Raw genomic sequence first — 14719 nt, 5'->3', positions numbered from 1 at the left:
GGACAGAATCGTAATACTGAAAGAGGGAGGTCAAGGGGTCATCCAGGCTTGTCTCCAGGGAAGATCATTCATTCATTCATTCAGTCGTTTTTATTGAGCACTTACTGTGTGCAGAACACTGTACTAAGCGCTTGGGAAGTACACGTTGGGAACATGGAGACGGTCCCTACCCAACAGCGGGCTCACAGTCTAGAATCCTTAAACCATCCCACATAGGTGGTTACTTACCTTTTTTTTTTTTAAATGGTATTTGTTGAGCACTTACTATGTGCCAGGCACTGTACTAAGTGCTAGGCTAGATAGAAACAGGAAGCAGCATAGCTCAGTGGAAAAGAGCCCGGGCTTTGGAGTCAGAGGTCATGGGTTCAAATTCCGGCTCTGCCACTTGTCAGCTGTGTGACCTTGGGCAAATCACTTCACTTCTCTGCGCCTCAGTTCCCTCATCTGTAAAATGGGGTTGAAGACTGTGAGCCCCCTGTGGGACCACCTGAACACCTTGTAACCTCCCCAGCGCTTAGAACAGTGCTTTTCACATAGTAAGCGCTTAATAAATGCCATCATTATGATTATTATTATTATACAAGCTCATCAGGTTGGACACAGTTCCTGTCCCACTTAGGGCTCACAGTCTTAATCCCCATTTTACAGACAATGAAACTGAAGCACAGATAATAATTATGTTATTATGGTTTTGAAGTGGTTACTCTGTGTCGGGCACTGTGCTAAGCGCTGGGGTGGATACGAGCAAATCGGGTTGGACACAGTCCCTGTCCCACGTGGGGTCCACAGTCTCAATCCCCATTTTGCAGATGAGGTGACTGTGGCCCAGAGAAGTGAAGTGACTTGCCCATGGTCACACAGCAGACAAATGGCGGAGCTGGGATTAGAACCCAGCTCCTTCTGACTCCCACTCTCTCCGTGAGACTATACTGCTTCTCTAAGACCCTTCAGAGGAGCTCCCATAACTACCGAGGTCCACTCTAAATCGTTTTACCTGTGATTTAATCATCACTATTACCCATGAAATACTCTTTCATTGTTGAATTGAAGCCATTAAGTTCCCCTTTGTCTTCTCTCCTCTTGGCTAAGTAAAGCATCTTTCTCGAACCTTTCCTTAAAGTGCTTGAATGCCTTAGTAATTAGGTTTTTATGATGGCCAAGGGATTTGGTTGCTTTGATAAGCATTGAATTAGGTGTGTCTTTTTAAAATATATATATAGTATACCTGCAAAATACATGTGTATGCGCGCACACACACTCACATACAAACATATTTTATGGTATTTAAGTGCTTACTGTGTAAGCGCTAGGGTAGGTAGAAGTTTACCAGATTGTCCCTGTCCCGTAGGGGCTTCACAGTTTAAGTAGGATTGAATCCTCATTTTACAGTTGAGGAAACTGAGACACCGAGAAGTTGAATAGCGGTTAAATGATGTACCCAAAGTCCCTCAGCAAGCAATTGGCAGAGCCGCAATTAGAACCCAGGTCCTCTGATTCCTGGGCAACGTCCTTCTTTTCTCTCTCTGTCTCTCACACACATACATATTCTCTCTCCTCCCTTTCTGTTCCTCCGTGTATTTGTAAATGTGTCGACTTTGGGGGATATACAAGACAGTCCCTGAGTGCAACCCAGAATTCTCAAACATCAGGTTGTAGGCCCCTTTTATTCCATTTCCCTGAGGAAGAACCGTGCACCGGCCAAATTTATGAGAACAGGCTGGTCCAATGAGCCTGGGGTATGTTCATGACCTGGTGCTCCTTTGATGATGATGATAATAATAATAATAATGATGATTATTATTATTATTGTGGTATTTGTTAAGCGCTTATTATGTGCAAAGCACTGTTCTAATAATAATAATAATAATGATGGCATTTATTAAGCGCTTACTATGTGCAAAGCACTGTTCTAAGCACTGGGGAGGTTACAAGGTGATCAGGTTGTCCCACGGTGGGGCTCACAGTCTTAATCCCCATTTTCCAGATGAGGGAACTGAGGCCCAGAGAAGTGAAGTGACTTGCCCAAAGTCACACAGCTGACAAGTGGCGGAGCAGAATTTGAACCCATGACCTCTGACTCCAAAGCCCGGGCTCTTTTCCACTGAGCCACGCTGCTTCTCTAAAAGCACTGTTCTAAGCACTGGGGGGGATACAAGGTGATCAGGTTGTCCCACGAGGGGCTCACAGTCTTCATCCCCATTTTACAGATGAGGGAATGAGGCACAGGGAGGTGAAGTGACTTGCCCAAAGTCACACAGCTGACAAGTGGCGGAGCCGGGATTTGAACCCATGACCTCTGACTCCAAAGCCCGGACTTTTTTCCACTGAGCCACGCTGCTTCCCAAAATAATAATGGCATTTATTAAGCGCTTACTATGTGCAAAGCACTGTTCGAAGCGCTGGGGAGTTTACAGGGTGATCAGGTTGTCCCCCGTGGGACTCACAGTCTTCATCCCCATTTTCCAGATGAGGGAACTGAGGCCCAGAGAAGTGAAGTGACTTGCCCAAGGTCACACAGTTGATAAATGGCAGAGTCGGGATTTGAACCCATGACCTCTGACTCCAAAGCCCGGGCTGTTTCCACTGAGCCACGCTGCTTCTCTAAGGGCTGGGGAGATACAAGGAGATCAGGTTGTCCCACGTGGGGCTCACAGTCTTAATCCCCATTTTACAGATGAGGTAACTGAGGCACGGAGAAGTGAAGTGACTTGTCCAAAGTCACACAGCTGACAGTTGGCGGAGCCGGGATTAGAACCCGTGACCTCTGACTCCCAAGCCCGGGCTCTTTCCACTGAGCCACGCTGCTTCTCTAGTTTTATAAATTGGGGCCTGGCTTTTGGGAGTCAGGTAGGGAAAATCGTGTTTCATGGTGCTGTTCATCGGTAGTCGACCTCCAGGACCGTCAGGGTCCGCTGGATGCTCACGGACGTCTATAATTTGTGCCAACAAGAGACAAGGAGGCAAGAGAGAAGAAACAGTAGCAGACGCCGCATGCATCAAACGTGACAACCTTTTTGTGAGCCCGTGGTGGGCCGGGCTGTGGGTCCCACATTGGCTGTTTCGGCCACACACTTACTCACAGCCAAACTTCGTCATCGGTGCTATCTTTTCATTCATTCATTCATTCAATTGTATTTATTGAGCGCTTACTGTGTGCAGAGCACTGGACTAAGCGCTTGGGAAGTACAAGTTGGCAACATATAGAGACGGTCCCTACCCAACAGTGGGCTATCTTCTTTGATTACAGAGAATCCACCAAACTAGCACACTTCCCCACCTTCGAAGCCCTACTGAAAGCTCCCCTCCTCCAGGAGGCCTTCCCAGACTGAACCCCCCTTTTCCTCTGCTCCTCCTCCCCTCCTCATCACCCCAACTCCCTCCCTCTGCTCAGCCCTGCTCTGTCCACATGTTTTGTTCTGTTGACTGTCTCCCCCCTCTAGACTGTGAGCCCGTTGTTGGGTAGGGACCATCTCTATATGTTGCCAACTTGGACTTCCCAAGCGCTTAGTACAGTACTCTGCACACAGTAAGCGCTCAATAAATGCAATTGAATGAATGAATGAATACTCTGCTCTGCTGGAGAAGCAGCATGGCCTAATGGATAGAGTGCAGGCCTCGGGGTCAGATTGCCTGGGTTCTAATCCTGGCTCTGCCAATTGTCAGCTGTGTGACTTTGGGCAAGTCACTTAACTTCTCTGGGCCTCAGTTACCTCATCTGTAAAATGGGAATTAAGACTGTGAGCCCCCCGTGGGACAACTGATCACTTTGTAACCTCCCCAGTGCTTAGAACAGTGCTTTGCACATAGTAAGTGCTTAATAAATGCCATTATTATTATTATTATTATCCCCCTCTCTGCCCCACAGCACATGTGTATACATGTATCAATCAATCAATTGTATTTATTGAGCGCTTACTGTGTGCAGAGCACTGTACTAAACGCTTGGGAAGTACAAGTTGGCAACATATAGAGATGGTCCCTACCCAACAATAGGCTCACAGTCTAGAAGGGGGAGATAATAATGGCAGAGGTATTTGTTGAGCTCTTACTATGTGCCAAGCACTGTTCTAAGCGCTGGGGGGGATACAAGGTGATCAAGGTTGTCCCACGTGGGGCTCACAGTCTTTATCCCCATTTTACAGATGAGGGAACTGAGGCACAGAGAAGTTAAGTGACTTGCCCAAGGTCACACAGCTGACAAGTGGTGGAGCTGGGATTCGAACCCACGACCTCTGACTCCCAAGCTCATGCTCCTTCCACTGAGCCACGCTGCTTCTCTATACATTATTCTATTTATTTTATTAATGATGTGTATATATCTATAATTCCATTTATATTGATGCTATTGATACCTGTCTACTTGTTTGTTTTGTTGTTTGCCTCCCCCCATCTAGACCGTGAGCCTGTTGTTGGGTAGGGACTGTCACTATTTGTTGCCAAATTATGCTTTCCAAGCTCTTAGTCCAGCGCTCTGCACACACTAAGCACTCAATAAATACCATTGAATGAGTGAATGAATATAATGCAACTTCGTAAGGTTCTGTAGTTCCTAGCAGAGACTAACCCAGACTGAGGCCTTCCCAGACTGAGCCCCTTCCTTCCTCTCCCCCTCCTCCCCCTCTCCATCCCCCCCACCTTACCTCCTTCCCTTCCCCACGGCACCTGTATAGATGTATATATGTTCGTACGGATTTTTTACTCTCTATTCGTCCTCTTTGCCACTTAGCCACACTGCTTCTCTAATTATAATCGTAACTGTACAAGTACAATTGTAAAAGTACAAGTACAACTTGTACTTCCCAAGCGCTTAGTACAGTGCTCTGCACACAGTAAGCGCTCAATAAATACGATTGAATGAATTTAAATCCCTCCACAATTTGCCCCTGCCTTCCTGTATATATGCATATGTTTGTACGTATTTATTACTGTATTTATTTTACTTGTACATATCTATTCTATTTATTTTATTTTGTTAATATGTTTTCTTTTGTTCTCTGTCTCCTCCTTCTAGACTGTGAGCCCACTGTTGGGTAGGGACCGTCTCTATACGTTGCCAACTTGTGCTTCCCAAGCGCTTAGTACAGTGCTCTGCACACAGTAAGCGCTCAATAAATACGATTGAATGAATGAATGAATATTTATTTTACTTGTACATATCCTACTTATTTTATTTTGTTAATATGTTTTGTTCTCTGTCTCCCCCTTCTAGACTGTGAGCCCACTGTTGGGTAGGGACCGTCTCTATATGTTGCCAACTTGGACTTCCCAAGCACTTAGTACAGTGCTCTGCACACAGTAAGCGCTCAATAAATGCGATTGAATGAATGAATGAACCCCCACTTCCTCCACCAGCCCAAATCCGATCCACTCTTCAGAGGCCCAAACCCATAAATAGTTCTCCACTGGGGCTGTTCTGAGTTGGATATGGTTCTGGTCTCTGAAGTCCTGACAGGACTTCGAAAGAATCCATCCTTGAAAACCAAGGAGTAAAACAGCGTGGTTGAACCCCCTTCCTCCCTGCTCTGATCATCATCAATCGTATTTATTGAGCGCTTACTATGTGCAGAGCACTGTACTAAGCGCCTGGGAAGTACAAATTGGCAACATATAGAGACAGTCGCTACCCAACAGTGGGCTCACAGTCTAAAAGGGGGAGACAGAGAACAAAACCAAACATACTAACAAAATAAAATAAATAGGATAGATATGTACAAGTAAAATAAATAAATAGAGTGATAAATATGTACAAACAGATATACATATATACAGGTGCTGTGGGGAAGGGAAGGAGGTAAGATGGGGGGGATGGAGAGGGGGAGAGGAAGGAAGGGGCTCAGTCTGGGAAGGCCTCCTGGAGGAGGTGAGCTTTCCCTGTTTGCACTTCAGCTCTCCCAACCTTATAAATAAAGTTATAAATAAATATATTTGTTTATACAAACAACCTTATAAACAACTGTAAATAAATCAGTGCCTTATTAAAATCACACCTCCTCCAAGATGCCTTCCCCGACTCAGCCCTCCGTTTCCCCTTCTCCCTCCTCCTCCCGCGTCACCTGTACACTTGGCTCAATACCTTTAAGCACTTGATATTTGCCCCATATCGCTCAGAGAAGCAGTGTGGCTCAGTGGACAGAGCCCGGGCTTGGGAGTCAGAGGTCATGGGTTCAAATCCCAGCTCCGCCAACTGTCAGCTGGGTGACCTTGGGCAAGTCACTTAGCTTCTCCGTGCCTCAGTTCCCTCATCTGTAAAATGGGGATGAAGACTGTGAGCCCCCCGTGGGACAACTTGATCACCTCGTATCCTCCCCAGCGCTTAGAACAGTGCTTTGCACATAGTAAGCTCTTAACAAAAGCCATCGTTATTATTATGTGCACATCTGTAATTTAATGTCTGTCTCCTCATCTAGATTGTAACCTCCCTGTGGGCACGGAATGTCTCCCTGTGGGCAAGGAATGTGTCTACCAAATATCAATCAGCACTGTACTGAGCTCTTGAAAGAGTACCGTATAACAGTGTCGGAGGATATGTTCCCTGACCACACCGAGCTTACAGTCTTAGAAACTCTGAATGTTCATTCATTCAGTCGTATTAATTGAGTACTGTGTGCAGAGCACTGTACAGAGCGCTTGGAAAGTACAATGCAGCGATAAAGAGAGACCATCCCTGCCCACAACGGGCTCACGGTCCAGAGACGGGGAAGTGAAATCCCTGAGAAATGAGAGACATACACTTCATAGGCCAGAGGGGCGAAATTCACTAGAAAAAATCCTGGTAGTCTGTCAAAGAAACACCACACCCCATCTCTTTGGAGAGGGAGATTTTGGAAAGGGGAAGAATCTACAGGGACACAAAGTCTGAAAAGTAAACACAAAATACCAAACACCTATTTTGAAATGAAAGGTTGATTTCTTTTAAATCCGGCAATTGCAATTTGTATTGGTTTCTAACCTTGGTTCTGTAAATTGGGAAAGAGGAGTTTCCCCATAGGGTGGATTTTTGCCCCAAGTTTCAAACAGTTCTGTAGAGTCTAAGCTGCTGGAGGACAGGGATCGTGTCTTCCAATTCTGTTGTACAGTACCGTGCTGAACGTTTTGCACGCAACGAGCAGTCAGTGAATACTGAGAAGCAGCATAGCTCGGTGGAAAGAGCCCGGACTTTGGAGTCAGAGGTCATGGGTTCGAATTCTGGCTCCGCCACTTGTCAGCTGTGTGACTTTGGGCAAGTCACTTCACTTCTCTGGGCCTCCGTTCCCTCATCTGTAAAATGGGGATGAAGACTGTGAGCCCCCTGTGGGACAACCTGATTGCCTTGTAACCTCCCCAGCGCTTAGAACAGTGCTTTGCACATAGTAAGCGCTTAATAAATGCTATCATTATTATTATTATTACCACTGATTGACATGTTCCCTGACCACAGTGAGCTTACTGTTTTAGAGACTCTGAATGTTCTGCGCACGGTAAGCACTCTAGGAATACCACTGATTGATAGTACTTGATACCAGATTATCATGTATCTATTTATTCTGATGACTGTTTATTCTGATGATGACACCTGTCCACATGTTTTGTTTTTTGTTGTCTGTCTCCCCCTTCTAGACTGTGAGCCCGTTGTTGGGTAGGGACCGTCTCTATATGTTGCCGACTTGTACTTCCCAAGCGCTTAGTACAGTGCTCTGCACACAGTAAGGGCTAAATAAATACGATTGAATGAATGAATGAAATGTATCTATCCAGCACTTAGTACAGTGCTTGGCGCTTAGCGAGCACATAATAAATGCCCACTTATCATTAAGTTTTGATAACAGTCCACTTTTCACTCTAAATATCACTTGAAATCACTGTTGGATCAAAGCCGGTCGTTTCCAACTTAGGTGGGCCTGTCCTTATTTTTTCCCTGTCTCCTTTCCTACAGGTGCTGTCGGATGAAGAGAAGCGAAAACAGTACGACGCGTATGGCGAGGAGGGATTGAAAGACGGTCACCAAGGCTCCCACGGAGACATTTTCTCCCAGTAAGGAAGAGGAGTTTTCATCATCATCATCAATCGTATTTATTGAGCGCTTGGGAAGTACAAATTGGCAACATATAGAGACAGTCCCTACCCAGCAGTGGGCTCACAGTCTAAAAATGGTATACTCACGGGAATGATTCATTTAATTGTAACAGGGATGTCCTGTCATGAGCTTGTTAGCGTTAGCCTACTTCCTGGGAGCTGTGGGCTGAAATCTGAGCAGTGGCAATACCTGAAGAGGGTGTGAAAGAGGAGTGGCCCCTTACCACCACCATTTGAGTTCTTGGGAGCTAAAATGAGGACCTCTACTACCCTTGACTTTTTATTTTCAGGGCTGAAAAATGGTTCATTCATTCATTCAATCGTATTTATTGAGCGTTTAGTGTGTGCAGAGCACTGTACTAAGCGCTTGGGAAGTACAAGTAGGCAACACACACGATCCCTACCCAACAACGGGCTCACAATCCATCAATCAATCAATCAGTCATATTTATTGAGCGCTTACTGTGTGCAGAGCACTGTACTAAGTGCTTGGGAAGTACAAGTTGGCGACATATAGAGACAGTCCCTACCCAAAAGTCGGCTCACAGTCTGGAAGGGGAGACAGAGAACAAAACAAAACATATTAATAAAATAAATAGAATAGATATGTACAAGCAAAATAAATAAATAAATAAATAGAGTAATAAATATGTACAAACATATACATATATACAGGTGCTGTGGGGAAGGGAAGGAGGCAAGGTGGGGGGGGATGGAGAGGGGAAGGAGGGGGAGAGGAAAGAGGGGGCTCAGTGTGGGAAGGCCTCCTGGAGGAGGTGAGCTCTCAATAGGGCCTTGAAGGGAGGAAGAGAGCTAGCTTGGTGGATGCGGGGAGGGAACAGTCTAGAAGGGGGAGACAGACAACAAAACAAAACATGTAGACAGGTTTCAAGTCATCAGAATAAATAGAGATAAAGATAGATGCACATCATTAACAAAATAGAGTAGTAAATATGTACAGGTAAAATAGAGTAATCAGTATATACAAATATATATACAGTTGCTGTGTGGGGAGGAAGGAGGTAGGGCGGGGAGGATGGGGAGGAGGAGAGGAAAAAGGGGGCTCAGTCTAGGAAGGCCTCCTGGAGGACGTGAGCTCTCAGTAGGGCTTCCTCGACTCTTTATTTTCAGGGCTGAAAAATGGTTTTGCTTCCCCAGCCACTATCATGCTCCTCGACTCTTTATTTTCAGGGCTGAAAAATGGTTTTGCTTCCCCAGCCACTATCATGCCCTTTTGCTGTATCTCATTCAGTCGTATTTATTGAACGCTTACTATGTGCAGGGCTCTGTATTAAGTGCTTGGAAAGTATAATTCAGTAATAGAGACAATCCCTGCCCACACCGGGCTTACAGTCTAGAAGCAGGGAGACTCTGGGTTCAGTATCAGCTTTCAGAGTCACTCGGTGGGGGAGTGAAGACAATTCAGACTGTGATAGAGACGGTGCCAAACTTGAGGTGACCTTATCTATATCAGCAATATATATAAAGGGCATAGCTTTCCCTGGCCAATAGTGGGGTGAGGAGGAGGGCGGAAGACCACAGGCTTAGCTGTACCAGAAGACACATCCCAAGCGCTTAGTACAGTGCTCTGCACACAGTAAGCACTCAATAAATACGATTCAGTGAATGAATAAAGGAGTGCGAGAACCGTTGGCCTTAGAGGCCAGTGGAGTTTGGGGTGCTAAGCAGCATGGCTCAGTGGAAAGAGCCCTTGCTTGGGAGTCAGAGGTCATGGGTTCTAATCCCGTCTGCTGTGCAACTTTGGGCAAGTCACTTAACTTCTCTGTGCGCCAGTTACCTCACGTGGTAAATGGGGTCTAAGACTGAGCCCCACATGGGACAACTTAATAACCTTGTATCTACCCCAGCGCTTAGAACAGTGCTTTGCACATAGTAAGCACTTAATAAATGCCATTACAAAAAAGGGTCACTTCTCTGTGCCTGTTACCTCGTCTGGAAAATGGGGACTAAGACTGTGAGCCCCACGTGGAACAACCTAATAACCTCGTATCTACCCCTGCGCTAAAAACAGTGCTTTGCACATAGTAAGTGCTTAACAAATACCATCATTATTATTATTACCCACTCCTACTTGGGGGGTGGTGTGGAGGGACACAGCATGATCCCGAAACTCTTTCATTGCCTGAGAGATTACGTGTACAGTGCTCTGCACACAGTAAGCGCTCAATAAATACGATTGATTGATTGAGGTACTTGTGAACGAACCTGAACTCAGATTTCTTGTCGCCTTCTTTGCTGCAGCTTCTTCGGGGACTTTGGCTTCATGTTTGGAGGAAACCCACGCCAGCAGGATCGGAACATTCCAAGAGGGAGTGACATCATTGTGGATCTAGAAGTAACCTTAGAGGAAGTGTATTCTGGAAACTTCGTGGAAGTGAGTGGGAGAACCAGTTGCCGCTCCGGACCCTTGAAATTGACCAGAGAGGGGTTATTTTATCCTTTTTCAGCCCCAGATGTGACCCTAGTTCTCGATTTCTCAGGAAAGGGGTTTGGTGGTTAGGGAAATCTGGCCGCCTTGTGAAACAGACCTATTAATGCGTACGCCAAACTAAGGAATATCTTTCTGACTTTAAGGGCTCAGGGTATCTGATTTAGAGAGGACTGAAAGCCTGTACAGAGAGAAATTAATGAATCTAATCCTGAGCGTTTTGGTGCCTGAACTGAATCAGAACTGTGGGTTAGTGACTTCTAGACCAAAGGTTCTTTAACAGGGTTGAACTTTCTTCAGATTATCAGTGAAGCTAGATGGCTTCTGAACATAACCCAAGTTAAGCCTTTAATAATCATAATAATAATAATAATAATAATGATGATGATGGCATCTGTTAAGCACTTACTATGTGCAAAGCACTGTTCTAAGCGCTGGGGGGGATACAGTGTGATCAAGTTGTCCCACGTGGGGCTCACAGTCTTAATCCCCATTTTACAGATGAGGTAACTGAGGCTCAGAGAAGTTAAGTGACTTGCCCAAGGTCACACAGCAGACATGTGGTGGAGCCGGAATTTGAATCCATGACCTCTGACTCCAAAGCCCGGGCTCTTTCCACTGAGCCACGTTGCTTTAAATGTCCTTCTGAAATGATTGCTTAAAAATCTTCATGGTCCCCATATTTCTTAAATGCATTGTCATTTCCATGATGCGTCCTACGTGTACCTTGGTATATGGGAGTGGTGATTTTTTTTTTAAATGGCATTTAAGCATTTATTATGTGTTAGGCACCGTACAAAGCGTTGGGGTAGATACAAGATCATCAGGTTGGACACAGTCCCAGTCCCACATGGGGTTCACAGTCTTCATCCCCATCTTACAGATGAGGGAACTGAGGCGCAGAGAATTTAAGTGACTTGCCCAAGTTCACAGAGCAGACAAGTGGCGGAACTGGGATTAGAACTCACATCCCCTGACTCTCAGGCACATGCCTGAGAGTCAGAGGCCAAGTTGATTTCAAGGTAGAATTTTCTCTGCTGCTTTTTCTAAGACAAGGAGATAGTCGGTCATTTCCTTGAATTAGAGTAGGCTTAGCAGCCTTGGAAGGCTGCTGTTGTAATTGTTTAAATACTTATTGAGCACCCATAACATGTTATGAATGGAAGAATAAAATGAGAAACTGGCCATGGGAATTTGACTCGTGAGATTCACAAAATCGAGCTAAAGTTAGATCAATCAATCCCCATTTTACAGATGAGGTAACTGAGGCACAGAGAAGTTAAGTGGCATTCCCAAGGTCACACAGCTGACAACCCGACTCCACCAATTGTCAGCTGTGTGACTTTGGGCAAGTCACTTCACTTCTCTGGGCCTCAGCTCCCTCATCTGTAAAATGGGGATTAAGACTATGAGCCCCCCGTGGGACAACCTGATCACCTTGTAACCTCCCCAGCGCTTAGAACAGTGCTTTGCACATAGTAAGCGCTTAATAAATGCCATCATTATTATTATTATTAAGTGGCAGATCCGGGATTCAAACCCATGACTTCTGACTCTCAAGCCCGTGCTCTTGCCACTGAGCCATGCTGCTTCTCAGTAATGATAATGATGGTATTTGTTAAGCGCTTACTATGTGCGAAGCACTGTTCTAAGCGCTGGGGGGGATACAAGGTGATCAGGTTGTCCCACGTGGGGCTCACAGTCCCCTTTTTCCAGATGAGGTAACTGAGGCCCAGAGAAGTGAAGTCACACAGCTGACAAGTGGCAGAGCCGGGATTCGAACCCATGACCTCTGGACTCCCAAGCCCGTGTGCTCTCCACTGAACCACGCTGCTTCTCTAACCCGCCTTGGCTAACCGGGCGCGTGATGCGTGTCTTCTAGGTGGTTCGAAACAAACCAGTGGCCAGGCAGGCCCCCGGCAAACGGAAATGTAACTGCCGGCAGGAGATGAGGACCACCCAGCTGGGACCCGGCCGCTTCCAGATGACCCAAGAAGTGGTCTGCGACGAGTGCCCCAACGTCAAGTAGGTGTCCGCCTCAGCCCCCCGCCCAGCCCTCGGGATCGGAATCACTCGGTCGCTCCCTCGATCGTCTCTATTGAGCGCTTACCGTGTGCGGAGCACTGTACTAAGCGCTTGGGAAAGGACAGTATACTCTCCTCCTCCCCATCCCCCCTGCCCTACCTCCTTCCCCTCCCCACAGCACTAGCATATATTTATACAGATTTATTACTCTATTTTACTTGTACATACGTACTATTCTACTGATTTTGTTAATGATGTGCATCTAGCTTTACTTCCATTTATTCTGATAATAATAATAATAATAATGGCATTTGTTAAGCGCTTACTATGTGCAAAGCACTGTTCTAAGCGCTGGGGAGGATACAGGGTAATCAGGTTGTCCCAAGTGGGGCTCACAGTCTTAATCCCCATTTTACAGATGAGGTAACTGAGGCCCAGAGAAGTGAAGTGACTTGCCCAAGATCACACAGCAGACATGTGGTGGAGTCGGGGATTCGAACCCATGACCTCTGACTCCAAAGCCCGTGCTCTTTCCACTGAGCCACACTCCTTCCCCTCCCCACAGCACTAGTATATATTTATACAGATTTATTACTCTGTTTTCCTTGTACATACGTACTATTCTACTGATTTTGTTAATGATGTGCATCTAGCTTTACTTCTATTTATTCTGATGACACCTCTCCACATGTTTTGTTTTGTTGTCTGTCTCCCCCTTCCAGACTGCGAGCCTGTTGTTGGGTAGGGACCCTCTATGTTCATTCATTCATTCTGTTGGGTTGGGACTGTCTCTCTATGTTCATTCATTCAATCGTATTTATTGAGCGCTTACTTTGTGCAGAGCACTGGACTAAGCTCTTGGGAAGTACAGGTTGGCAACATCTAGAGACGGTCCCTATCCAACAACGGGCTCCCAGTCTAGAAGGGGGAGACAGACAACAAAACAAAACGTGGACGGGTGTCAAGTCACCAGAATAAATAAAAATAAAGCTAGATGCACATCATTAACAAAATAAGTAGAATAGTAAATATGTACAAGTAAAATAAATAGAGTAATAAATCTGGACAAACATATACAGGTGCTGTGGGGAGGGGAAGAAGGTAGGGTGGGGGGGTGGGGAGGAGGAGAGGAAAAAGGGGGCTCAGTCACTTACTATATGCAAGGCACAGTTCTAAGCGCTGGGGAGGGTACAAGGTGATCAGGTTGTCCCATTTGGGGCTCACAGTCTTAATAATAATAATAATAATAATAATGTTGGTATTTGTTAAGTGCTTACTATGTGCCAAGCACTGTTCTAAGCACCGGGGTAGATACAAGGTAATCAAATTGTCCCACATGGGGCTTACAGCCTTCTCCCCCATTTTCCAGATGAGTCACTTCTCTGAAGTGACTTGCCCAAGGTCACACAGGAGACATGTGGTGGAGCCAGGATTTGAACCCATGACCTCTGACTCCAAAGCCCGGGCTCTTTCCACTGAGCCACGCTGTTGCCGACTTGTACTTCCCAAGTGCTTAGTACAGTACTCTGCGCTCAATAAATACAGTTGAATGAATGAATGAACAACATAGACACAGTCCCTGCCCCCAGTGAGCTTACAGTCTAGAGGGGGAGACAGACTCTCTAATGTAAATAATAAGCAAGGCGAGCCAGCTCTCTGGGATCCAGAAGATGATTTTCCATTGGTTTCCATTCTTCATCTGCCCTTCCTCTCCTCCCTCTCTCCCGCCGCTTACCGTTCTTAAGCATTTTTCCACTCAAGGGATCCTTTACTGGCAAGGCCGGGGGAGAAAAGAAAAGAGGCTTTGTGGGCATGACTACCAACTCTGTTGTATTCTCCCAAGCGCTTAGTTCAGTGCTGTGCATATGAAGTTCTCAAAGCCCTTAATTGATGATGGTTCAACTTTAAATTAGCGCGTGTTGCTTCTTGATGTGTGGGCAGGGAATGTATCTGTTTATTGTTGCATTGTACTCTCCCAAGCGCTTAGTAATAATTATAATAATAATGATGGCATTTGCTAAGCACGTACTATGTGCAAAGCACTGTTCTAAGCACTGGGGGGGATACAGGGTGATCAGGTTGTCCCACGTGGGGCTCACAGTCTTAATCCCCATTTTCCAGATGAGGTAACTGAGGCCCAGAGAAGTGAAGTGACTTGCCCAAAGTCACACAGCTGACAAGCGGCGGAACCGG

The 14719-nt window shown here is 45.9% G+C and overlaps 1 protein-coding gene across 1 annotated transcript in view; it reads left to right on the top strand.

The window, feature by feature from the left end:
- DNAJB11 (DnaJ heat shock protein family (Hsp40) member B11) overlaps positions 1 to 14719 on the top strand; it is a 62311-nt gene that overhangs the window by 36039 nt on the left and 11553 nt on the right. The window contains exons 3-5 of the mRNA XM_038743731.1: positions 7913 to 8010; positions 10315 to 10447; positions 12384 to 12526. Coding sequence (XP_038599659.1) covers positions 7913 to 8010; positions 10315 to 10447; positions 12384 to 12526 — 374 coding nt within the window. The remainder of the gene's footprint in view (positions 1 to 7912; positions 8011 to 10314; positions 10448 to 12383; positions 12527 to 14719) is intronic.

The sequence above is a fragment of the Tachyglossus aculeatus genome, chromosome 1, assembly GCF_015852505.1.
Source record: "Tachyglossus aculeatus isolate mTacAcu1 chromosome 1, mTacAcu1.pri, whole genome shotgun sequence".
Lineage (NCBI taxonomy): Eukaryota > Metazoa > Chordata > Mammalia > Monotremata > Tachyglossidae > Tachyglossus > Tachyglossus aculeatus.
Note: the sequence above shows the minus strand (reverse complement) of the source record. Positions and strands in the feature narration are given on the sequence as shown.